We start from the raw sequence: 27,041 nt of genomic DNA, 5'->3' as shown, positions 1-27,041 counted from the left end.
CACACAGATCACACTTGAACAGCAAAACCAACACAACATTATGATTAGGAAGTACATGTGATAAAATTCCAAAACAAAATTAAGGTAAAGAAAATGTATATGGATTTGATAGAAGCAAAAATTAAGTCAATCTGATGTCGACACCATATGATATTAAATAGAAAACAAATTGAGGATTTTTCTTGTAGCAAAGACAGCCTCTGGTATTAAGTATTAAAACACACCAATCTCTTGATGGGATTCTTAAAAATGGCTACTATGGGGCAGCAGTGCATTTTGGGCACTGAAAACAAGCAATGGTTTAAAACCAGTGACAGTTTTGAGGAAACCTTGTCCTTTAAAATCACATTTTCACTTGCAAGAGCAAATGTGCCGGATTTAAAATTGGCCAATGGAAAAAAGTCCAGGTCGTCAGGACTGTAACAACTTATCTGGTGAACCACAACTTCCAAAACTGCCAGGGAAGGTTCCTTGGACATCAGACAACAGGTATGCGAATGAGAAAAATCTTTCCTCATCATAGGGTCTTCATTGATAGACATAAATGTTAGATTAATTTCCCGCTGCATGCATAAACCCTTAAATACTTCAAATCCAACACAGAGAGTACTGTTGTCCATAAGGGATGCAGCACCCTTCAGAAAGGCAAGACAAGATTTTCTTCGAATTGTAGACTGTTGTGCGATGTAGCATTTGAAATGTAAAAACAGGTAAAATCTATCATTGTGGAAAAAGTGTAGCCAGATAGTGTTTCATCATAAAGGTGTGAACATAGACTGCTGCTCCTTTAAGATGCCTTTAAGGAATTATCCATTCGCATGATGCACTGTATTAGCAGTTGCCTGCTTCTGTCAATCCTTTACACATTCAAAAGTCAGAGATCCACAACATAAACAAAGCTGGGGAGACGGGTGGGTCGTTTATGACTTCAGTGAAGATTCCTATAATGCGGATCCAGGACTGAAAGAAAGTAACCATTTCTCAATTTCAATGAAAATTCCTATGATGCAATACCAGAACTACAAGTATCTTTCATACATTGCTGCCTCAGTGAAAGAAGTGCCAAACAGCAAGCATGCTTTTTCTGGTCAGGTACTGGACCTCCTTTTTCCTTGTGGGCTTAGCAGTAAGCTAATTCTCTTAACCCTCCGAGCAGTCTTCCAGTTCATAGCATTCAGAACAAAGCAGGAAACGCATCCCTTAGACCTTATTGTGCAGATGGTAATTTGGGATTTGGTCCAGCATACATTAGGCAGTCTTCAATCTTCTCCTGTACCAATCCACCATTTAGAAAGGTTTACAGTAGGTTTCATAAGGTAGAGGCAGCTATGACTGGAAAACGATCCAAAGCAAATCAAATAGTTGACTGTGTGCATTCTCATCCTATCTATTTTGCCACAATGTACCACACCTAGCTCATGTAGGTACTTTATGATAAAATGTGTCCCAGGGTCTGTATGCTACAGAAATTAAAAATAGCAGCTTTGAGGCTCACTGAAATGACAGTTCCAGAGCTTCCCATCATCAGCCCACTCCAGCTGTGGAAGAGTAAAGTAAAAATCCTACTTGTTTGGGCACACCAACTTCAATTGCCAGTGGTTGAAAGGCTGTATGTTGTCTGCAAGACAACCTTCTTTCACACAAGGCACGTTTCCTTGGTCCCCAGGGCCTGTCAGATAACAGAAACAGCTTTGTGCAGAGAAAACACCAGTTGATAAATATCGGACTGCTTTCAAGATACCAGTCTGTGTCCTGCTTTAAAAAGAAAAAATGTTTGCATAATGTATGCACGTTCCACCAAAGGGATAAAGATTACAGCAGCACTCCTTCTGGGAACACCTCATTTGGACATGTGAAGAAAACGTAGCCTGTCGAAAGTGGCAGATGCCTCAACAGAGATGAATCTCTGCAAGGGCTAATGCTGGAGAACAGAAGGGTACCTACCTGCAACTAGAGTTCACTGAAGTTGGTATGATCTAAATCGATAAACGACCCTCTCTCCTTGATTGTGAAGATACATTTGCTTTCCTTGTACCACCGTACTAGTAAAGTCAGAGGCATGGTGGCCTATTTGGCTGCAATGCAGAACCAAAAGCTAAGGTGGACAAGTTAATACTATTGTGTAGAACAATTTACTAGAGATTCCCATTCTGACAGTGGAAACGAATTGAAGGTGTGTAAATCTGTGAAGGATACCAAAGCTTTACAATTGAAATTGCCAGTTAGTAACTTATTGTTAAAATTCTGTACCTTCTGATCCTCTTATTTGCTTACAAGCTAACTATATAATTGCTGAATGGGGAGTCTGAGCTGCATTGTTCATCACTGTTTCTCTATTTCACCTTCCCTTTTGGCGCACAGTGAGCCTGAGCCTCAGATTCTGGACTATCAGACCCAGCAGTACAAGCTCTTTCCATTGCTTGCAACTGCATATGCCTTCTGGTTTGTTGGGGACTACATGAACCGCACGTACCATCGCATCACAGGAGACATCAACCAGGGGAACCTCAGCGAGTTACCAGAGGTATTGGTGTAATATGGGGAAGGCTGACATATGCGTAGCGTGGGGAAGGTGGGGTGCCCTTAAAGGTGCCTGAGTTTAGTCCATGGTGGGGAGGTGGAGTAGCCTCGGGAGACTTTAACCCACTACTTGAAGTAATTTTGCTCTGGTGGCAGAGAAATCTGTGAACTAGAGTTATGCTGGGTACCTAACCTCACCAGCTGCTCTTTGTAAGAAGGACTGGATCAATGGAGTGGAATGGATGACAGACCTGAACAAGGTAGTAGAAGCTACTCTACAAAGTAGGCTAGCAGAGGTGTGGTGCCATAGTGACTTGGCAAAGTAATTTTACAGGTCTGTAAGAAGAGATGTAGAGCAGTAGACATTGCTAATCGGTCTTGGGTAGCTTTGTTAAGATGGCAAGAAGGAGTGTAAGGCAGGAGACACTACTGCAAGCTAATGCCACAATGGTGGGAGGTAGAGGCTATGGCTTAGATCTGTTGGATGGGGTGTGTCAACAGGCTATATGAACTACACTGTAATGGTGGAAGGGAAAGGCTAGGCAGCCTTGTGTTGGGGTGGCTTATTCCCTAACTGGTCGTTGTAAACTTATCATGGTGGGAGAGAGCGGCTGCATAGAACAAGTCTTGAATGGGACAGGGGGCTAGGTCTTTCTCAGCCTGTGACTGCAAAAGTGGAGGGGTTTGGTTGAGGCAGCAGCAAGTTCCAGAAGTCATCAGTGCTTGCTTTTATTTTCTTTAATGAGCAAACCACGCCAGAACGATGTCCACGTGTTTCAAAGTAACTAACTGATTAATCAACACCCTAGTATCCCAACAAATCTAACCACTGCCCTGACCAAATACCTTTTAAAGTTTACGATCCTCAGCCCCCCCAAAATATTCATAAATACTAAAGCTTTGGAACGCCATTAGGGCCTTTGTCTAGCAAGCAGTGGGGAGTGACGTGGAGGATGGTGTTCAAAGGTGCCACTGGAGGTTATGTGCCAGCAAAGTTTTGGGTCTTTATGGTGTGGTGTCTGTGCACCATCTGGAAGAGGCATTTTACATCTGTAGATATGAAATGCTTAGGGAAAGGTTTGTTGACTTTTTGCAATGGAAAGATCCATTTCCTAACACAAATAAACTATGCATTTTGTTTTTACAGCCATAGAAGTGCCATGAGATGTCTGTATTTGATCAGTTTAAACTGAGTCCAGAGAAGTAATTCAGATTCAGCATGCTTCTGGTGCAACCTCACATTCTTAACACTGCTGGTCAGAGTCTGCCCATTCCATTCAACAAGGATTGAGGGCTGATGCACCTAGGAATTTCTCAATGCCTGGAGCTTGATGAGCAGATTGGATATTATTGGGGGTATAGCCACCTCAGGGTAGAGATGTGCTATTCATCAAGGCCAGGATAAGGCTAGGCAGCGATAGGATTAATCTTACCATAAGGAAAGCATTTTGTTAGGTTTTTGACATCTCACTCTTTCTCTCCTTGTACCATTAGCTCCATGCACTGTCTGCTGGTCTGAAAGCATTCACTAGCTGGATTGCTAGTGCTGGGATCGAAGAGTGCAGGATGGCATGTGGTGGACACGGCTATTCCCGCTGTAGTGGGCTTCCTGATATCTATGTAACTTTCACACCAAGTTGCACCTATGAAGGCGAAAACACAGTCATGATGCTTCAGACAGCCAGGTAACAAACTTCATCCATGGATTCCTGTGTTTCAGCACAATTTCTCTCTTAAATCGCTTGTTTTCCATTATATTGTTTAAGGGTGTGACATTCTGATGTAAATGGTGGTTGTTCATTTTAATCTTTCTTGGGAGGAGTAGCTTCATCTGTTTTCTGCCAACATAGGTTTTGCATTAGGTTTAATTACTACAGTCAAACAGCCATGACTTCTTGATTTGCTCATGAAGTGTAGGTCTAAGGTGAAATGTCAAAACTGCTGACTAGTTATCTGTGACCAAATCCCTCTTTGCTTTGAATGACAAATCCTTAATCCCACATAGAACCAGCTGCTCAGATTCCACCACATTTAGCCTTCTAAAGGAAAGTTTCCCTGTGAGTTGTAAAGCACCTGCTGCTGTCTTTCTTTGGCTGTTTCTACAACAAAGTAATTTTCCATCTAATTTGCATGTTGTCAGTGGAATCTAAAAACACATTATCTGAGGAATGCGTACTTGGAAAAGGCATTCAGTGCGTTGTGAGTTTAGGACTGTTCTTAAGATTCTATTGGCCAAATACCGAATTACCTCACTTGAGGTTCATAATATAGGACTAGCATGCTAGAGCCCTACAATCTCATTTTCCTGTATGAAGCTTTACAGGAGATGTGTTACATCCCACTAATTCATACTCTACTGTGCATACAACATAGCTCATCAAGAAATTGCTCCTGGTTGTGATATTTCATAACCTAGTCCATTGCCCTATCTTCGTCAATCTGCAACTCCTCAGTTCCCACTGAGATACTTATTGCAAGAGGGCATTCCCTTACTCTTTCAATCTGGTCACAGTCTCAGGTGTTCGGGCGAGGCCTTTAGTGAAACAGCATAGACATCTTGTTTCTTATCCTTTGCAGATTCCTGGTGAAAAGTTACATGCAGGTCAGCGCTGGGAGATCAGTGGGTGGCATGGTCTCCTATCTCAATGATTTGTCACTGCAGCGTATTCAGCCACACCCAGTGGCTGCTCGGCCTGTGGTGGTGAACATTAATGACCTAGCCAGTCTGGTGGAGGCCTACAAACTGCGCGCAGCTTGGTAAAGTATTCTTCTCAGTGAATCTCATTTTTTTGTCTTAATTTTGGGTGCTGGCAATGCAGCAATGTCATTGTATTCCTAAAATGGCCAACATGTTAGCCTTGTGTGCTCAGTTTATTATTGTTGTATACAATATTGTTGTGCACAAGTGTGTCACACTGTAAATCACAATGAGAGTTACATTGGTAGCTACTACAATTAGCATTTTGCTTTGCCCAAGTTAACAGATTGTGAGGATCAGGTGTTGTGTAGGGTCTTGTGTATTCATCTTAAGCATTGTGTGACTGAAAGTAGAGCCAGATTGCAAAACGAGGTGCCTGGTCTTGGGGCCCACTGCACACCACAGAAAACCCTTGTTAGCCAATCAGAGGGAAATCACTGACATCACTTGCAGTAAATAAGTAAATGTCCATTAAGGCCTTGCTAGGTGTTATTTTTTTTTTTCATTTTCATTGCCTTGCTTTTCATAAACCGAATAAACACTATAACCTATGTACTGTCCAAATGTACATCTACTAAAATGTATCTCAACGGTTGCAAAAAAGTGCATTATGGACAGCTCTTGAGCCTAGAACTATTTGCCCTGAAAGTAGACACCTACAGGAAACACCTCAAAACACACCGTTTTCTCTTTTATGTAACTGAGCGTTCAAATAAGTTTCTCTTGACCTACTCTGATCCCAATGGGTATTCCCTACTCACCTGTTGATTCTTGTTTCGCTGATTTATGAAAGTATATTAAAGCATCTACCCAATATATTCTCCTGTTATCTTGTTTCATTTGAAGCATGCCAATACCTTTTGATCCAGGTGCACTATATAAGAACATTCATTAAATAAGTAAATAAATAAATGCCCTTGGTTGGCAGGCATTATTTATTGATAATAGTCAACCGATGGTACTTTGTACATTGTGCAGATCAACTGGAATCACGAGAAATTATCTGGCAGTTAAAAACCTTACATTTATACAGTGTTTCTGTACCAGTTCTTTTCTCATTTATTTAATTTTAAACAGTATACAAAGCAGTTATGACTTGGCAGGAGAGTTAAAGTAAAATTTTCATAGGGTTAAGACAGATACATAGTATTTGCATCCACCCACTACCACAAGCAACGGGTACCTGTTGTGCTAAAATAGGTACCTGATGCACTCAGTCATTACTCCAGTTCCTCATATATTTGTTTAAGGGTTACACTTTAGCTGAGCAAGGAATCCCTCCATCAGGCTCTATGTGCTGACACTTGTTCTAGTATCCACAGCTTCTTGTTGGTATTGGGTGGGAAGCTAAGGGGGAACTTTGGGTCAGTTTGGTTTTGGAGGTGGGGGTTGAGGGTTGTTACTTTACATTACAATAGAATGTTTTTATTTTTCCTCACCAGAAAAAAGTCTGCTAGGGCTCTACATTCCCCTTTTTCCTACCTTAGAAAATTGTCTCCTCTCAATGCTTACAGTTGATCTCGGTGTGTAGCAATGGAAAGGAGGTTAGTTTCCCTTTATCACCCATTTGGTCCGATATCTCAAGCAGTTTCATCCAGAGTGGCCGGGTATGTGTTTCAGGGGTGCTGGCCTTTTTAAACTAGGCTTGGTCACACAGAGAACGTTCCATCATTGCTGAGTCCTTAAGGATCACTTTTTTTCTTTCTTTGTCTGGCAGCCTTCTCCAGCAGGATGTGGGGCTGGGCTGCCGTAGACTACTTTATATTATATATAAATTGGAAGAGTTTGAGGTAAGCTAGTCCACCAGTCTCTTGGTGCCATGATGATCTTTTTGCGGGACACAAGCCCTTCCCCCTTTTCACTCGAAAGTCATTAAGCATCTTGGTAGAGGTTGTATATATCTGTGTATTGTGTGTATATATAGAGGTTGTAGAGGTTCTGATGTGGGGAAACTGGCAGAGGGCAACTGAAACTAATGCAGGTCTCTTGGCAATATGTTCATCTTGATGGCATTTATGCACTCCAGCCAGGAAATCTAAAGCGGGCAGCAGCAACAAACATCTTTTATTTGTTTCTGGACGTTAGGACAAATGGCCTCTCTCCTAGTCCACCCCTGCTTCCCCCACTCCCGCTGGTTTGGTTTTTCCTAAGTATGTGTTTGAACAGTTTCCTATCTAAATGCTGAGTAGGTTGCAAGTTTGAGACTATTTCCAGCTGGGCTATAAGATTCAGAATTATTGACTTTTATTTGTTAATTTTAACACAGGTCATTTTTTTCAAAGCAGTAGAGTTCCTTCCGTACTGCAGGCAAGGATTCTTCTGGGTCTGTTGGGGATGGGAGCACATTCTCTGCAAAGAAACATAGCTTATACTGTGGCTTTGGCCAGCAGGATTTCCCTAATTGCTGTGCTGCTCTTGATTTGTATGGTTAGCGGTTCTGCCACCAATGGAAACAAGTTGCGGGAGACTGGACAGTTCTGTCTTTTAGGGGGAAACCAGGGACACTCCACCAGTAACGTTGATGGATACTGTGGGACACGTATATCCCACAAGAATATATGTTTTAATCTTATCCCCATGTCTTGTTATTTTCGAGGATAGCTCCAAGGAACAACAGCTCATTGATTTGAATGCTCTCTATGTATCCAGGGATACCATTACTTGGACTTTCTCCCTGTTCAACCGCTCCACCCAATGTGCCAAACATAATATTGATCTTTGTATAGTTATTGAAGTGGACTTGGTCTACCCAACATCAGTCAGTCTGTTAGAAAATGTTTGCTATGGAGTTCAGGTGAACTGTGGGTTTGACTGAGGAGTATTCCTCCAGCAGCTTTCCAAGTTTAGGTATGAGGGACACTTCTTCTGGCACATGGTGCAAGTCAGGCCCAAAGGATCTGTGAATGTATTAAAGAGGGCCCACCATGCACCCACCCTGCTGAGGGCAGAACATTTTGCAAGCCATCAGTTCCCAGGGTTTTTTGGAATGCATGATTTTCAGCGTTTCTTGTTTATCCTGTTCTTAGATTGTCCATGTGCTATTTGGTCTCCCAATTCCAGCTATGTTCATTGTTGATTTTTGGTATGGCAACTTTAGGGCTAAAATGAATCCAGTCTTATTTTTTCCCCTTGTAAAATGTCTAGCCTGATCTCGGGAGAGGGTTTTCTGCCCCATTCGTTTTATGTATCCTTAATTGCCTTCTTTGACATATCCAGGAGCACATATGCTTCTGGGTTGGGTTTAACTTGTCTGATGCTTCCAATCTTGTAAGCTCTGTTTTAAGGTTTTTTTCAAAAAGCTCTTTTCTCTTTTTCACCTTTGCTCCCATACTGATGGCTATCCTCACATAGTTGCCTTGAAGGCACACCAGGTGCTAGTTGGCGCGAACTCCGGTGGGGTTCTTGCCCTGAAAAATTCTCCTATTTTTTCACTGTCTCAGTCTTAAGGGACAGGGTCTCTAAGGGTGTTGGCCTGCAGTTACGATTGTCCAACTCCTCCATGACTCTCCTCCCCCAGGAAACAGCTATATGTTTACGACTAGAAGGGTATGTGTCTGATAAGTCTGGCCTGAGTATTAAATGAAGGAGTGACACAAATATATAGTCAATACATGAGCATGTGGAGTGGGCATAGTCAGTCCTTTGGTCTGCCAGCCTCCCTTTTTTTTTTTTTTTTTTTTTTTTTTTTTTAACCACCCGAATATAGTCTCAATGCCAGAGAATGGTTTGTTTGTCTTCTCAAGTTTGGAGTCCAATGCCATGTTGCTTTCTTCCCCTACTAACAAATGGCCTACCATCTCCACAAACATTACCTGGAAGAGTCCTACCAGTAAGCATTTCTGTGAGCTGTTTGGGTGAACAGGTTCAGGAAAACATAGGGTCAATGGGCGAGTGTGAGTTGGACTCTGATAGAGGGGCCCTGCCTGTCTCTTTTGAACTTTGCCCGCTACTCCAGATGTCTTCATGTCAGCGGAAGTTCAGTATTGTTTGTGGTTTATCTCAAATTAGTCCTTGTGCTAGAATTTTTCTTGCAAGAAGACAAAATCTCAGACATGCTTGCTAATATAAGTTCGTAGTTGTCTTTTGTTCTGTAAATTGTCCCTTTTATATTCAAGGATATAAGCCTGTATGACATCTTGTCAGTGAAAGCTTGTGTCTGCCCGCGTCCTTAAGATCTCTGTTTCCTTACTCATTATCTGGTACCTGTTAAAAACTGCTCCCTCCGCCCTCTTCCCCTGCTTAACTAAACCAGGACCAACATGGTCCAACTACGAACTTAAGTCATAACTATCTATACCTTGAGTACTGGAGATGGTAATCCTTCCATTTTCAGACATGAATCCTGATATGAAGTTTATTTTCTTGTAGATTCCAGTTGTACCTCTCTAGTCAGGTTTCCATTAGGCCCCTCCCACCTGGCTGCAACAAACCCTCAGCCCCCAACATGAAAGTACTATCTGAGCTATTTTTACCACCAGTGAGGCAGGGGAACATTGTGCCTTCCATGGGCTTTCCGTGATTATCTTTCTCCTGTGGCTGTTCTGTGCCATATCCCATTTTCTTCAAGTGTTGTAGCATGTCTTGCTTTCCTTCAGCCATACAGCCTGGGAGATCCCTATGGCACCCTGGTTACATCTAGCTGTCTGCCAGATAGGCCGAATTTCTTTTTGGCAAGAGAGGTCCTCCACAATCCCCTGTTAGTCTTTATCTTCCTCAAACTCTAGGATATCCCTCACTTCTTTCAGGGATCAGATTGTGTGCGGTTTGTTTTTCTGTGGAAAAACATGACACCATTGTCTTCTCGGAGTAGATTTGTGACTGGGCAGAAGTCTCTACACATGAGCATTGAGGCAGCTGAAAGATCTTTGTATAGTTAATATTTGCGCTCCTTGTAAATCACAACATCCTTAGCTCAAACTCTCAGCATGGTCAGATCTTTGTCTTATCTACTGTGGTATTATTTTCTACAGCCCAGTAGTTTAATTCTGTGACTGGGGTCAAGTCTGTTCAGAGGGGCATCAGGGTGGTCATGAATGATGTGCAGGAGGTTTGCCATGTAATCTTAGATACTGTCTCTGTTGGGACAGCAATGTCCCCTGCATGGTATACAGTCATGTACTCCTGCCCTGAGTGCTCAACGGTGTGTGTATCTGGTTTCCTGAATTTTTGTTTTGGGCCTGGTGTCATGCTGATGTAGCATCTGCTCGCAGGCCTTGGTGAGACACTGACAATATGAGGTACAGGACCTTTCGTGTGACTTGGAGGAGTGCACCAAGTGTAGCCTCCGATTGGACAGAGAGGTGCTACTGTCCATGCCTTGGGTTGGCAATTACGGCACTGGTGGTGGCATACTGTGGTCACATCGAAATGACCGGACCTTTTTATTGGTGTCAGTGCAAGTGTGGCCTACTGGTCTCTTTTGTGTAAAGTTATGCTGTTATGTGAAAACCTTCCACGGACATCCTGTATGTATGCTGAGTGCGTGCTTACTATACATGTAGTTCATATGTAGTAGTGAAACTCTGTACAAGTCTGATTACTAAAACCAGTGTGATCCACTTGGGATGCCCTTGGTTTACCATGGTAAAAGATGGAGGACGAGGAGAGCTTCCCCAGACAATGTAAGTGTATTGCCCCCATTCCATTGGGTGGAGGGTGGAGAAGTGAGGAGGATGGAGACAGGGCTACCTTTAGAAAATTAGTGTAGACCTAGTTAGCAAGTCACTCTTGATACGTTCTTCCGGAACACTTCTACTTCGTAGATAGTGAGGTGAAAGTTGGGATGCAGTGTTTATTGTACAATATGAGAATAGTTCTAAGTAAGGCAAACCCCTTGGTCCCTTTGGGATTGTTACCCCAGAGTGTTTACAGACCGGTTCGGAAACCTCACACTCCATTGTTCCCATATTGTGGGTGCTTAAATCCCAGTGCATCGCCTTAATCAAAGCCCGCGTCTGGAGAGTAGCCTCGGAAAGGCACTTGAGAGAACTGTTTTGAGGTTTGAGACCGTGGGTCCACGTCTCCTGTCTAGAAAACCTGTATAAAAATGGGACCCAAACAACCTTATTTTGTTGCAGTTTTAAGCTCTTCATGACCAGAGAAGGGAGTACCCCGCAGAGTACTTAAAGGGACTACTGTGTGATCAGGGCTCGGTCTGCCTAACAGCCAGGTTCCCAGCAACGAAGGACATCTCCTGAAGTATGCACGTTCTCCTGGAAGAGCTGAGACTCTGTCTAGTGCCTAGAAGCTTACCTACTGAGGGAGGGTAGTAGTCTGCCAGGCACTTTTGGGGAAGAGACTGTCCACTAGGATGAGCCTATTGTGTTCCTGGCCTGAAAAACATCCCAGAAAATAGAGGACGGCCTGGGAAAGTGAAGCTAGAGCAATCCATGCTGCAGAGGGTTTCTCTGCAATTCCCGGCAAGAACCGCAAACGTCTTCCTCTCCCCAAGCTGGGCTGCATTTACTTTGCCATGTGTATTGACCGGTCGGTGATGAATCTAACTTGCCATATGTATTGAACCAGGTCAGCTACAACAGTCTGACTGCTTATGTACCAGCTTGGATTAGGCTGCAACTATCTTGATGTGTGCATCGGCCTGGGTCAGGGCCGCAAATACTGTGACAAGCCCAGAAGCGGGCTACGTCTGCCTGGATCTCACGCACAGTTGTGCCAGGGCTTGCTGATCAATGCCAGACCATCCAAGGGAGCCGCATTTAGAGGAGATGTGAGCAGCACCAGACACCTGTGGCTGATGCCTGTGGTGGAAATGAGCTCACACTAAAAGAATCATGAAGAACTAAAGCCTGGTTTCCGCTCCCGCTATGACATTGGGGGTATGAATCTGAGTAAAAAATGACGGATTCAATGATGGCCATACCTCACTTTCTGTACATATTGCAAAATACACCAAATCCGGTCTCAAAAGCCTTTTTCCAAGACCTCAGTCTGAGCTCTGAACACTACTGTGGGATGGAGGCCTGCCCTGTATAGCTCTCTAGAAATTGAAGAGAAGCTGGTACGATGGAGGGATAACTCTTCCAGATGTGCAAAAATATTATTGGGCAGCACAACTCACCGTAGTTACCCGGAGGGAGAGCCAGCCTATCGCATGGATGAGATGGTCATGAGACAGGGAGGTTACCTCAGAGCACTGTACGGGAAATCACGCGTTCTGACCCTACCCACTCCCAGAGCAGTGATCCTTTCCACTTGGCACACAGTGCTCTAGATTTCGGGGTTAGAGAGGTGGGGGATCACGCAGGCAGCCCCCCTCTGGACACCGTCCAAATAGGCACACTAGTTAGACCACCAGGGTTCTACAGGTGAGACCTCATAGGTATCTCCAAGGTTGGGGATCTGTGGATCCTGGAGGGTATAATCCAGTTTGCGGACCTGCAGAAAGACTATCAGTTGGCACCCTCGGAGGCCTTTCACTGCTTGCAAATCAGACATGTGTTGCAGAAGACAATACCAAAAGAGGAGGGACCTACCAGAAGCCTCTTCCCCCCTAAAGACAGGCTGCTAGATGAACATATGCCCAGGAAGGTAATTTCCCTATCCTACAGCAAACTGACCAGTAACTCTGCAGATACTCCTACACTTAAAGACACAAAGGGACTGAGACATAGAGGGAATGGATGGTGAGGGAAGGTGTCAAGCATGCCAAAAATCATAACATAGAGTGTCTCCTAGAACATTCCAACAGAAGTCTGGAGAATGATGAACTGCCATGTGTCACTACATAGTGCACTGCATCTAACCACATAAAAAGTAATCAACAAGCACTGGATTACGTCAGGCACTTTGAACTGGTCAAAACCCAGATTTACTTACAAACAAGGGAAAAGTATCCGAGACTACTTAGTGCACACACGACCGCCCAGAGTGCCAAAAACCAACAATACTGTGTCCACAACTTGGGGCCTGCAGTCCTGCACCGGTTGTTACCAATATGGCATGTGTTCAGTGTTCCACCTGACAGAGGCAACAAACATCCTAGACCTTGATACAAATCTCAAATGAACCTTGAGGAAGCACACTAATTGCAATAAGACGTACGTCATCTACACGATCACATGTCCTTGCCACCTGAAATACATCGGCATGACGTGTAGAAAGATCAAAACCCGTATAGGGGATCATTGTAGCAACATCAGGTGCGGTAAGATACCAACACGGGTGAGTCACCACTTCTTCACCAGTAACAGCACAGAAAAGGAATTGGAATGGGTCGTCCTAGAGACACTAGATTACACCGACAAGAATGCAGAGAGAATCCCCTTCCAAAAGGAGCAAAGATCGATGTATTGCCTTAAAACTTTCCACACGGCCCTAACAATAATATCCCGCAGCTGGCATTGAACCAGTAGCCACAAGATACCACCGACTCCTAATCCGAACCCTAAAACCCCATGGAGCTATTACTCTCCATCCCGCAGCTGTCATGAGAGTTTAAAAAGGCCGATTTGGGAACTACTTAACATCAGAAACGAAATACAGTTGTGTGAGTATCATGTATTTCTGTATTGAACCCAAATCACTTTTTGACAAAATAATGATGAATTCGCCTTTGATAGTTTCCCTGATGAGTGAGTAAAAAAAAGGTAATTGATGTTTAGTTATCATGTTTTCCCAGGTACTCTCGACTTAAAATCAATGTGTGGGGAATATTTATTTAATTGTATACTTGACGTAGTCACGTCTTATAATGTTATGTATGGAGATCCAGTCTAATCATCTTGCAGTCAGATACACCACCACATATACATGCAATAACAAGAAATCCACCTTTTAAGCAGAGGTAATTACCATCCTTCTAAAACACGTCCCTACAAGAGACACAATGCAATAATATACCTCACGCAGTCATGTTATACATAAATGTATATGAAGACCAAGTCATTCTGCTCGTAGTTGATGTGTAATTAGATCTGATCTTACATCTGACACTAATTTTGACAACATAACAAGAAATTCGCCTCTGACCCCTTGTTTTTATTAAGCGAAAGTGGTTATCACCTATATTGAACACGCCCCCACAAGAGGCAAAATTCCACAATCATAAGATTATTAGTCAACAAACGACCTTGATCGTGCACTTTTCCTATGCCTACTCCGTAGCCAGGTACATAACGTGAGTACCATCCACATCATTAGGTGCTTTACAAACTTTAGGCCCCCTCTATAAAAAACGTGAGCCTTTTTTCGTAGATACACATGACACACCTGAAACTAATACCGGTGCATTAGCAATCAACTGCAACCTACTTATACCAGGGTTTTACGGATAGCCTCTAATATTCAGGACAGGGAAAAGGCATCAGTCCCCATGGCTGGGCCCAGTAGCTTCTGCTTGTCACTTAGCCCTCTGAATGGGGTTTCACACACTTCCAACCAGGTCTGTTTGTTTGTTTCAGGTATCCCTCTTAGCTGCTCCTGCTACTTACTCTGCTTGCTCGCATGTGGGGGCACCCGTAGGGCCTTTTTGGTCCACCTGTTTTGCTGTTGTGCTCAGTCGCAGAACCTCACACCTTAAAAACCCTACCTGTTCCTTAGTCATCTCTTTCGTCAAGAGTCTCAACCATGTCTGGGGCTGCAGGCAGCCTGGCATACTACTACATAGTACCAATTGGTTGATCAAGGTTGTCTGGTGCTGCATGCTTCATCCAACTGAGCGGTCTTCGTTCAGTTTACAGTCCCCTTGTTTTATTTTACCTTTTTTTGGTAGATCGGGAAGGAGGGATGTCAACAATCAGCCTCTGCCCCACCTTAGAACTCTAATAGCCCCTCTGGGTACCTCACAGACCTCCCTCTAGACCACTGTCGATGCACTGGGGCTGCTCTCTGTGTGCCTAAGATATGCTGGCGGACTCTTGGTGTCGAACTGATCTTTCTTAGTTGGTGGCTTGGCGGTCTTCAGACTTTATAAACTGAGTGGCAGGCCTTCCATCTTGGTTCCCAGGGCCTTCACCTTGATTGGTGTTCACCTTGCCATGCTGAGTTTTGCTGTCATTGCCTCTGATTGGTCAGATGGAAGTAGTGTAGAGGCACTACATGCACAACCAAACCACGCCTTGTACAGTTCTTACATTTTGTCTTTCGTTTTTATTTCCCACCATTGCTGATTAGTGAGTACAGTGGCTTGGGGTATGGGTAAGAGTAACAGGAACCAGTGCAAAGGAAATATACCTTTACAACACATCCAACACAACATATTTGTTACCATGTATCTAGTAAGTTACAGCGTGTTATATTTTGCAACACATTGTAAAGTGGTTTAAGGTAAGCTCTGTTCGTACAGTTTTTAGAGTTAGAGGAAGGGTAGTGCTAAGGGGTAACAAAGGGTGTTAAAAAGATAGTAAATAGTTTTAAGGGTTAATTGAAGGTAGTCTAAAAGGGTAGTGCGGGGATGTTAGGGTTCAGGAATGGATAGTGCTAAGGGGTTGTCTATACATTGGGGGGATTAGCCACAAGCCCTGTGGTTAACCACTGCTGCACTCAGCCGAGGGTTGCTTACACACAGGGAGTTAGACAGTGCTCAGCGGGGGTGGTCCACATGTGGGAGATGTCATAAGGAAAGTAATATGTGAGATCATATGCCGTGTATGATGAGGTAGCAAGTTATAGTTAGTTGACTAACTATAACAGGTTTATTTTAGTGTGTTTTTAATGTTGGCTCATGTCTCGTTCCACCACCTAATTATAACAACACTTTAACCTTCCCTCAGTTTTTTTCAGTGTGTATGTATGTATATCTATGTATATATATATAGGCATGTGGATATATATGTATATAGAAATAAGTGTGTGTTTGTGAAATAATTTGATGTAAACGTGGTTTGCCTAGTAATGGTATATGTTATTGATTTGATGTAGAGGTACACGTTCTGAATGCATGGATTTGTGTGTGCAGCAGTAACTTATATTCATGCAAAGTAGTCTGAATACGAATGTGTAGCACACAGGCTTAAGAAGGTGTCATATGTGGGCTACAATATAGGCCTAAAAGATGGACTAAAAGTAAAACTAAGAAGCATCGCACATGCATCAAGGCCATTAAACTGTTCACATTTATTAGAGATTATGAGTAGAAATCATAAAAAAAACAGAATAGCTCAAAATCACAATTTCTCCTAGGAGTGTGCTGGTATATGCATCAGGCCTCGAGATCATAGAAACTCCTACCTCTGCTGAGCAGGTCTCAGAAGTTCGTCCCACACTCTGGTGCATTACCAATTTGTCAGTAGCAATAGCTGTACACCACACATCTCATCAAAGGGCCAATGAAATATCATCACATCTTTCCTCCTCTGCTGGATCTACACTGGCTTCCCATCCAAACAGGCATCATCTTCAACATCAATGGCATTGCCTCAATGCGATAACATTCAGTTCCCAGTTCTGCCTGGCAGAGCAACTGAACGTCTCTGCAGCCAAGATGTTTCTAGACTGAAAGTCAAGACCTGCAATAAAAGAAAAGAAAACCGAGAGAAACATTTCCAACTATGCTAGGCACCCTGAATCATGATCAACTTACCACCACACATCTAGCTTGCCTCAGCCGCCACTGTATATAGGAAAATTAAAAAGGTAACTCTTAAAGGAACACCTCATCTGTCATTGGTGAGAAACCTCACAGAGCCCACTTTTCACCTGGGCACAACCAATACAGAGCCCTCCATTCCCTTCCCCACTTGATGTGCATGGTCTTAAATTCTCTCCAAACCCCTCTTAATACACATTGCTTTTTGTCTTAGCAGTGTTTGCACTATATAAACACAATATACTGATATTAAGAGATACCGTTTCACCATTTTCTAAAGTGACAGCAGCCTATCATTAGTTTGTCTGGATGGTGGTAGGGAGCAGCACAGGTAGGGGAAGGGAGGATAGGATATGGTTCTGACTTTCTTCCTCTGAGTAACAATATGAAAAACAGCTAAGCAACTGTTTGTGTGCAGTGCTCTGAAGCATACCTTGGTTAATTAAACTGAGAGGTATGTTGATTTGGAAGCCAGTGCAAGTTATAAATTGTAGGGGGATGTGATCAACTCGCATTTTTATTGGCTAAGTGTTGCGGCCAAGTTTTGTAGAAATAGCATCTTGGAGGTCATCATCGTGGCTGTCCAGGTGGATAAGTTACTCATCAAGACTATAGGAAATATGTGAGAAGACCGACAACATGCCTTCCAGGTACAATTTGCAAGTTTTGTGTTTTTTTTAGAATGACAGCTGTGTGGATATAAATGGTGGATTGTATTAACCTGGGCAACTGTGGGCACCAAAGGGACCTTGGTTATAGCAGGGACTTAATGTAGGGGGGAGCACATGCAGTGTTTCCTGGCTCCTATCCCCTAATTTCAAGGGTCTAAAAATGCAGTCTGTCCAGCTAATACATAGATTGTTCTAGGTCTGACTCTCCTCCCATGGGCCATTGTTCCACAAGTTGTCTGCGGGTGGAAAGCGCCAGTCAAGATCTGCTGCCTTTTCATTAAAAAAAAAAAAAAAAAGCATATTCTAATGGGTCTTTTTCTAATATTCCCGCTTTCCATCTTTTGTACTACTTTGGATGGGCCTTTACAGACTTTTTATTGCAAGCTGATTGCTGTGAAATGTTTGTTTGCGTAGATGGTCGCATTAGCTTTGAGTTCTGCCTGAGGAGTATTCCCATTCTTAACCAGTATCCTCTTTCCCTTCTTCCTCTTGGTGCAACATAGGCTTGTGGAGGCAGCAGCCAAGAGTGTGCAGGCAGAACTGAACCGCCGGCAGGCCAAGGAAGATGCCTGGAATCTGAGCTCTGTAGAGCTGGTGCGAGCTTCTGAGGTCTGTTTTTCTGTTATAGGGATATTGGTGTTAGGGAATGGGTCATGTAAAGTGTAACAAAGGCATGTGTGTCTCACAAATCCATATTTACATATTTCCTCTCCAGGCACACTGTCATTACGTGGTGGTAAAACTTTTCACGGACAAGCTCACTGAAATTGCTGATGTGGCTGTTCATACCGTGATCAGCTCTCTCTGTCTGCTCTATGCACTGCAGGGCATCAGCCGTAATACTGGGGACTTTCTGCAGGTGAGTCATTCTTGTCATTCCATTCCTTACCCCTGAATAGTCAAATATAAACTCCATACAGAAAATAGGTGCCTAGCCTCTCTAAACCAAGTGACCCCACTACTACAGTCTGAACTTCTCAAAGACCCTAAAAGTTCCACTCTGTCCTCAGTACACATGCAACTTGATCTAACCCACCATGAATCTACACTGCACACCACAAAGGCTCAACCATATCTTAACCACACCGCAAATCACACTGCAACTCAAAGTGTTTAGCTCTGACGGCTCTACTGCAGGTTTGCAGGTCCATGTCTGGCTCCCCCTTACATTTTTCTACATCATGCATCCCTCATGTGGATTGAAAGATGGAAGGTTCTTCTTTCTTGGATCTACTTTATCTGCTGGCTCTGCTTTTGATCTCCTCATTCACTTACTCCATGGTAGGTGTTCCTTTGTACACATGTCAACCCCTCCCCTTTCCATGGCGCTAACCATAATGCAGACTTGCACATTTTCAGTGCCCCATCTCTGTAACTTGAACATTTCTTTTTGATTCTCACCTGGCCTCTTTTTGTGTGAAACACAGCCTTAATGAAGATGTTTTTCTCTTATGTATTTATGATGTATTTACCACGAGTCCGAACCTGCATTTCTGTTGCTTTGTTCTCTGTTGCACGTACCCCAAACGGAGAGCTAAATATCCCTGTTTCTTACTCTCTGTAACTTGTAGCTCTAGTGCAAATCTCTGACACTCCATATTCGGTAGCATGTAAACCTGTTAAAGGCATGCACATCTCTGGCTGTTCTTTCTCTGTAGCATGTATCCCTAGCACAGATCTTCTTATTGTTGGTCAACTCCTTCTTGGTCAAGTGCTTCTAAATTACGGCAAGTTCAGCAAAGCTGGAGAGTCTCATTATCTAGCATTGACAAAGATGCTTATAAAACCATACTTTAAACCTACTTTAAATGTAAGCAGCAGTATTTTTCTGGCAAGATCAGCTCCGCAGCTAACACCTAGAAAGCAATTTTCCGGTAATAGATCAACTTACCGATATCTCCTATTCCTCCACCCTTTTCACAACTTCATAGTTATGCAGCTAGCTTCGCCCATATTTCTATGACAACATTAAAGACCTAAGGAAGGATGCTGAGTTTCAAACATTTACTGCCACTGGAACTCTAACACTCAACCAAGGCTGATGGCGTTCTTCACTCTCTCTAAGGAGAAGTTTCCATCCGTACTAGAAATATCTATATCATGCTCTCCAAATGACCCTTGCACCGTTGCTATGTTGCTGTTTTTAAACAACTTAAGCACCCAATCAGCCCTGCGCTTGGAGACTTATTGAATGCGTCATTAACTCAGGGCACAAACCTGGCTTCATTTAAAGATTCAGTAGTGATCCCACTCCTTAAAATAAATCGGGCGCAGATCCTGCCAATTTGAGAAACCTAATCCCTATCTCACTACACCCTCTTGGAATAGAGCTGCTGCAAAGCTGTGAGAACAATCCACTGTGCATGTTTCTCCAACTAAATGACTCACTCATAGATACTCAGGGGGATTCTGCCCTGAATATAGTACAGGAAAAGTGCTTGTCTTGCTAATGGATGTACTCCGGTGAAAAAAGGACAGGAGACATATTAATACCCTGTTTCTATTCAACCCCTCTGCCGTTTTTGACACGTTGAATCATTCCATCTAATTATACCAAGTTGAATCATTTGACAAATCAGTGGCTCTTATGTATGCAGATGACACCCAGGTTTTTCTGCATACTTGCACAAAATACATTCCAACAAATCATGTGCTTCATCTGTCAGTGGATAGACAGGAACATGTTAAAACTAAATGCAGGGAAAACTCAGGTCTTTATAGTCTATGAATGGGACAATCTGTGGTTAGTCCCTTATAGGCCCTGAAATGGGCAGTAATTCACGACTAGCAACAAATGTAAAAAGCCTTGACATCAAAATTGGTAATCAGCTGTTTGTCATCTTCTCAGGTCTGTGCTGTAGTTTCTTCCAATATGTTTTGTATCGCAATACTGAGAAAATTATCCTCCTTTCTCACTTTTGAAAGTAGATTACAAGCAGTGATTGCCATAATCTGTTCCCGGTTAGATTATTTGAATGTTTTTTACCTAGAGCTTCCCAAGTTCCTGATGAAAAAGTTCCAGACTGTCCCAAATATGGCAGCTAGGGTCATGACGAATGCCACACATTTTGCAAATGCAACACAAATTCTTAAAAAAGTACACTGGCTGTACACCCTACAAATTATGCTTTCCTGTGGTTATCTCTGGTTCACCCATCTCTGTAGCATGTGCCTTATTCAGCCTTCTCTGTAGCATATCCCCTTGAGGGAGACATGCATATCTCCTTCTCTCTCTCTTTCTCTGAAGCATATGCCCCTAGTGGAGACCTCACATCTTCATAGAATGTTCCGTTAGTGCAGCCATCTATCTCAATTCCAGAATAAGAGAGAGAGAATATAATAGCTACACATATAACAGCTGTTTATTAGCATGTTATATTACAGACCATACTCTACCTATATACCACTTCACTCTATGCCATTCCTTGGTACGACACTACACTCTATGCTATTACAATGTACCCCATTCCACTCTACAACACTCCACAGTACGCTATTGCACGTACACCTCTACAGTCTACTCCACTCTGTGCCACTCCACTCTATGCTCTTCCACTGTACGCCACTGCACTGTACCTCACTCCACTTTACACCACACCACTGTACACCATTTCACTCTATGCTGTTCCACCCTGTGCCACTCCACTCCACTCCACTCTAAACCGTTCCACTCTACTCCACTCCAGTGTACACTATTCTGCTCTATGCCGTTCCACTGTATGGTATTTGACTTTATGCCCCTACACTGTACCTCACTCCCTTCTACTCCAGTTCAGTATATGCTATACCACTGTACTCCACTCTACTCCATTGCACTTTACACCACTCCATTGTATGCTATTCCATTGTATACCCCTCCACTGTATGACACTTCAGTTTATGCTACTCCACTGTACGCCAGTCCATGCTACACTATTCCACTCTACGCAACTCCACTGTTTGACACTTCACTCTATTCTATCCCACTTCACTGTACGCCACTCCACTATTCTCTATTCCTATGTACACCACTCTATTGTGCCACTCCACTCTATGCTAGTCCACTCAATGCTATTCCACTGTACCCGAATCCACTCTTGCCACTCCACTCTATGCTGTTTCACTCTACGCCACCCCAGTATACATTATTCCACTCTACACTAAAGATGTTCAACTCTACGCTACTCCACTGTATGCCACTGCACTCTATGCCACTCCACTGTACACTATTCCAATCTATGCCACTCCACTCTATGGTATTAAACTCTACGTCACTCACCTGCACAAGAATCCACGCTATGCTATTCTACTGTTTGCCATTACAGTGTACCTCACTCCGCTCTACTCCACGCCTACCTAATGTAGTGTGGTGAGTGAGGTGATTTTAAACTAACAAAACCACTGGATATAGTTATCTAAAGTAAATAGAACTTGTGCACTGAAATAATTATAACCCACGCTCTCATCATGCACTGCTCACATATTACATCACTCATGACCTGTTCAATCACTGCATTGAAAACCTCCCTAATGACATTGGAAATTATATAATTTATAACAACACTTTGCATGGCGAGGGTGTGAGTTATAATTACTTTAGAGCATGAGATTTACTTAATTGATATAACTTACTGGTAAATTTCAGTCGTTTTGTTAGTTTAAAATGTTTATTTTTAACTGACCTATTCACCTAACTATAAGGGCCCTTTAACCTTTGTCTTTTTCAGTGAATGTGAAATGTGTGTGTGTGTATTATTTTATTTATATACTTTATTGCACGCTTACCCACCTCTTGTGTTTTCTTCTTACAGGCAGGGCTGCTCACCGCTCCTCAGCTGGCACAAGTGCAACTTCGCATCAAGGAGCTGCTTGCTTTAATCCGTCCCAATGCTGTAGCCCTGGTAGATGCATTTGACTACAGTGATGCACAGCTTGGTTCAGTGCTGGGTCGCTACGATGGCAATGTTTATGAGCACATGTTTGAATGGGCCAAGAAGTCTCCACTTAACAAAACACAGGTAAGGAGGTGCCAAATTGGGTTGATGTGTGGCAAGAGCAAGAAATGTGGTTTAGATTTTCCTGACCCAGCACTGATGCCTCCAGAGATTTATACATTTAGAGTAACTGTCCTACTTGTTCCCAAAAATATGTATGTTCCGATTAGGGATATTCTGTCAAATAAAGCTGTGCCTCTGTAAAAGTTGACCCTTCTACAGTTCCCTAATTAATGTGCTTCATAACATCAAGCCTTGGTCATATTGTTCTCACATTTGTGTCAGAATCTCTAACAAATGATCCTCATTTATTCAGTGTCCTTTTCTATATTTTCTAATGCTATCTTTAATGTCATCCTTTGTCTGGTTACACCAGTGCTTGGAAATGTATACTGTTTCCCCTGAGTACCTAGCCATCCTTGGTTGTTTCTTCAAGTCAGGATAGAACCAGTCCAGGTAATAAGTACCATTAGATCCAAAAACACATCCCTATTACCTTCAAGATCCCCAGGGTTCCATACTGTCTCTTGTCATCTTCAACCTCTACATGGAGCCATTTGGTGCCCTATTTACAGATGACAACTTCAAGATTCACCATTATGCGGATGATGCACACCACTACTTGAAACTCTCCTCTGCTTCAGACATCCAGCTCTCCAACATTGATTGCACATCATCCAGATCGGAATGCCCAGTGCCTACCTGAAACGCAGCCCACCCATTACGGAATTCCTGTGATTTTCCAAGAACACAAACCAAAAACAGTACAAACCTGGCTTAAAGTTTTGAGCCTTGATGGCTTTGAACACCAACTTTCACTGAATACCATTCCAGTTGGATTCATCCTGGAGCCAATCTCCCCCTCCAAGGAACACATTAAAACAAAAAAACGAAAGATGGCCTGGTGCCAACTTTCGCTTCTGCGAAACAGTTTCTTCTTGAAAGCACCTTCAGAATTGCTTCTCAGATCCTTGTATTCCCTCATTCTGATGGACATATCACACTTCATTATGGCCTCCCTGACTCCACACAGGCATGCCTTAAGGGCATCCTGCATGCTGCAGCACACCTCATCCAGGGCCTGATGAAATATGATCACATCACCACTATCCTGGTGTAACTCCGTTGACACCCCTTGCAGGCTTGCACCATCTTCAAAACCAGCTGTTTCATTTACAAAGCCATCACCACCGGCACCCCCAAAAGCTCTCGATCTCTGGCGGTTCTTAGCACACCCGCAGCCAGGACACCATTAGACTGTAGGCTAAAGCATGTTAAAAAAGAAAAAGCAAGTCAGCAGACCCTTCCCATCTATGCACGCAAGATCTGGAACAACATCCCCATATGAATCAGGACTGCCCCAACACTGATTTAGGAAAGAGTTGAAGACTTGCTTCTTAAAAGAACACTACTTCACAGTGTGTTAATCGTCCACAACCCATATTTCTTTCCTATCTTTTATTGGCTTTATGCTTGTCTTTGACCCTGTTCAGCGCTCCAGTGCCTTTCGGCTAGGTTAGCTCTATAGAAATACCATATACATACATAATGGGGAGAAGAAGGGGTGGGGCTTGCAAATGGGAAAAGGACAAAAGTGTTGGTAAATAAAAACAACAGATCAAAATTAAAACAACAGATCAAAATTAACTTAGCTAAATGGCCTGTGAGATTACCTTAGTTCTAATCACATAAATGTGGCATAGAGGTATTTTGACCAACATCAGTGCCAGAAATCAGTTTCGAGAGAGAGGACCCTACTTGAGACTGGGCTGAGCGCCTAGAAAACAAACATAAATCATTAGGTACTAGGGTGGCATACAGAGTGACCCAGCATATGCCAGCGACTTTCCTCAGCTCCTTGCTGTACGCATCAAAAGTAGTCTCACTCTACTAATTTTTATTATTATGTGGCGAGGAGTGCAAAGTGTGGTATATGTGTCCAGCCATGTTGTCCAGAGTTCGGTTTGTGACCAGAGCCTTTCAAATCCATCTTGCTTGGTAGAGTACCACTCTGCAGTGGACATCATGAGAGTCAGACCCTTTGAAAGATCAGTGACTCCCTTGGTAGAATATCAGGTAAGGGACGATTGGATAGGTTATCCTAGCAGTTCAATTTGGGTAGCTGTGGCTCTGTTTTTAAAGCTCTGCATTCAGTGTGACAGGTGGTATCCTAGCACCCCTGTTAAATAAAATGCCTTTCACATAATCATATATCGTTAGTGTGCAAGTATTGTACTTTTCTACACCGTTTGCCATCTCGACTGATATTCTCATCAGTCTATCTCAGGAAATCTGACTCTTGAACCCCCTGCATATTCATAGGTCTCAGGAGCATCCTGTGTTATGTGTCCCTTCAGATCTAAACCCCTAGAGAAGTAAAGAAACATGGGCCCCACCATACTTGCATCCTTCAGGATAACTGACATACATTAAGAAGTCCCTGAACAGCCACCCCCTTCCTGCAATTTATCCTTGCAACCATGCTCAACATCTGGGGGAACTCTTCCAGAAATGGTACTCTGGATCTCATTAAGCTCCATGTCGATACATGGAGTTGGAAGATCAACAGTGAGCAAGCATATTGTTCTATGTCTTCATCGATAGTAATAAACATTTTAGTAATAAACATTAGAATAATTCCCCACTGTGTGTGAGACACTCCCTGACCGCTTAATCTCCAAATAGGGTGCACAAGGTGGACATGTCGAGTGTAAAGAGGCGCACTCTAAAAGAAGCCTATTCAGATGAAATTTTCCCTGATTGTAGACTCCTCTAAGAATACTATTTCTGCTGGATTCCTGGCCATTTCAATATCCAAAAGCACCAGACTGGATCTGGAAATTTCACAATGGGTCTCCTAGGCCTGTAGGTGGCATCAGCTCCTCATTGACTTTGGTTAATATCCAAACATGATGTCACTGGAGCCGTACACCCTGGTACCCTTATGTCATCCACTGTTTTCTGCACCCTTTAATCTGGATCTACTCTTTGTGAGGGTTTTTGTTAAATTTTCCAAATCTTTTACGTCACCCTGGGGAAGTCTAGTTTTAAATCTTGCTACTTCTCTCCTGGACAAATGTTCATTTTGGACTCACATAAGGTTGGTCTGTGGTGCTTGTGGCTGGAGCATGACTCCAGGTATTGCGAGCAACGCGGTCTAATGCAGTAGAATGCCATTTAAAAGCGGGAGGCAGAGCAATTTATGGTTTACATGGTGATGCTGGGCCTGGAAAGTGATCAAGGCCAAAGTTGCACTTCTCCTCAACCTGTAGTTCCTGGTGTTGCCCTGTCACAGTTTCTGGCCTTCACTCAGCCATGATGGTTCTTTTCAGAAATGCAGTGGTGCCCTCTTCTGTACCTATCGGCCACATAGATCCAATGGGGCCTCTGACTAGGGCACCACTAGTGGGTATTTGCTTGCCTCTAGTTGACCCCAGACAACTGCTGCAGTGTATGCCCCCTCAATCAATCAATCAATCAGTGAATTTATAAAGCGCGCTATGTACCCGACAGGGTTTCGTGGCGCTGGGGGGGGGGGGTCTTTGGGGGGGTCTGCTGCTAGCGTTCGAAGAGCCATGTCTTGAGGAGTCTCCTGAAGGTGAGGAGGTCCTGGGTCTGGCGTAGTGAGGTGGGGAGAGAGTTCCAGGTCTTGGCGGCGAGGAAGGAGAAGGATCTGCCGCCAGAGGTCTTGCGCTGGATTCGGGGGACGATGGCGAGGGTGAGGTTGGCAGAGCGGAGTTGACGTGTGGGGACGTCAACTGAGTCAGTTTAAGCCACACCCATGCCCACGAGACAGACAATGGTTCTGTCAGCAGTCAACAGCGCCTGCACCCTCTAAGGATTCTGTGCCGCAGACAAAGGCTATCCTGATGCACTCTAGGTCCCAATCACAAAGTATTGTGGAGTAGGTTAGGTACAGGGATGAGACCCCAGCCTAGGTCCTCGCAAATGGAAGGCTACTGTCAGAGAATTGAAGACATCTTTAGGTCAGATTCCGACACATCCAAATGCCACACATTGTTCCTCAAGATGACATCAGTTAGATGGCCTTCCTGTGGACCCAAACACATCAGGCTACCTAGCACTCCAGAATGGTAGAGGCTGCAAGACTTCCCCTGAGATGAGGATCGAGTGTTCTTTGTGACAACCACTGGCAGAGATTTCTTCTTTAAAAGCAGTCATAAGGAAGGCTGCAAATGTTCTGGGGTCACTGTTACGACCAGTAGAAGTCAAGTCAGCTTCGGCTGCCTGTGAATCTCTTCTACCCTTCAATGCGGTATTAGTGGAGGCTATCCAGGCAGTCTGAGACAAGCCTACATCCACCACAATGGTGGATATATTAGGTGTCCGCTATTATACACTGCACCAGGAGTTCCTGACCACCAATGCATCAGAGAAAGCCTGGTTGTTATGGCCTCATCCTTTTGGAATCAAAATTTGGAAACATTTCTCCCAGGGATATTACTCTGAGTACTTTCTAGTTCCCAAAAAGGACAGCAGTCTGCTTCTGATCCCAGACTTCAGGGTCTTAAACGTCTACCTTTGCAAGGAGAAATTCAAGATGCTATCCCCGGCTGAGGTGCTTCTGGTGCTACAGTGAAGACTGACTGTAGTCCCTCGTCTTGCAGGATGAA

General features: G+C 43.5%; 1 protein-coding gene across 3 annotated transcripts in view; it reads left to right on the top strand.

The window, feature by feature from the left end:
• ACOX1 (acyl-CoA oxidase 1) overlaps nt 1-27,041 on the top strand; it is a 147,846-nt gene that overhangs the window by 96,705 nt on the left and 24,100 nt on the right. For all 3 annotated transcript variants that reach the window (XM_069200196.1, XM_069200199.1, XM_069200197.1), the window contains exons 8-13: nt 2,362-2,524; nt 4,015-4,205; nt 5,098-5,277; nt 17,938-18,043; nt 18,150-18,293; nt 22,225-22,431. In XM_069200196.1, coding sequence (XP_069056297.1) covers nt 2,362-2,524; nt 4,015-4,205; nt 5,098-5,277; nt 17,938-18,043; nt 18,150-18,293; nt 22,225-22,431 — 991 coding nt within the window. The remainder of the gene's footprint in view (nt 1-2,361; nt 2,525-4,014; nt 4,206-5,097; nt 5,278-17,937; nt 18,044-18,149; nt 18,294-22,224; nt 22,432-27,041) is intronic.

Source organism: Pleurodeles waltl, chromosome 7 (assembly GCF_031143425.1).
Source record: "Pleurodeles waltl isolate 20211129_DDA chromosome 7, aPleWal1.hap1.20221129, whole genome shotgun sequence".
Lineage (NCBI taxonomy): Eukaryota > Metazoa > Chordata > Amphibia > Caudata > Salamandridae > Pleurodeles > Pleurodeles waltl.
The sequence above is the reverse complement of the archived record's forward strand: the minus strand, read 5'-3'. Positions and strand labels throughout refer to the sequence as shown.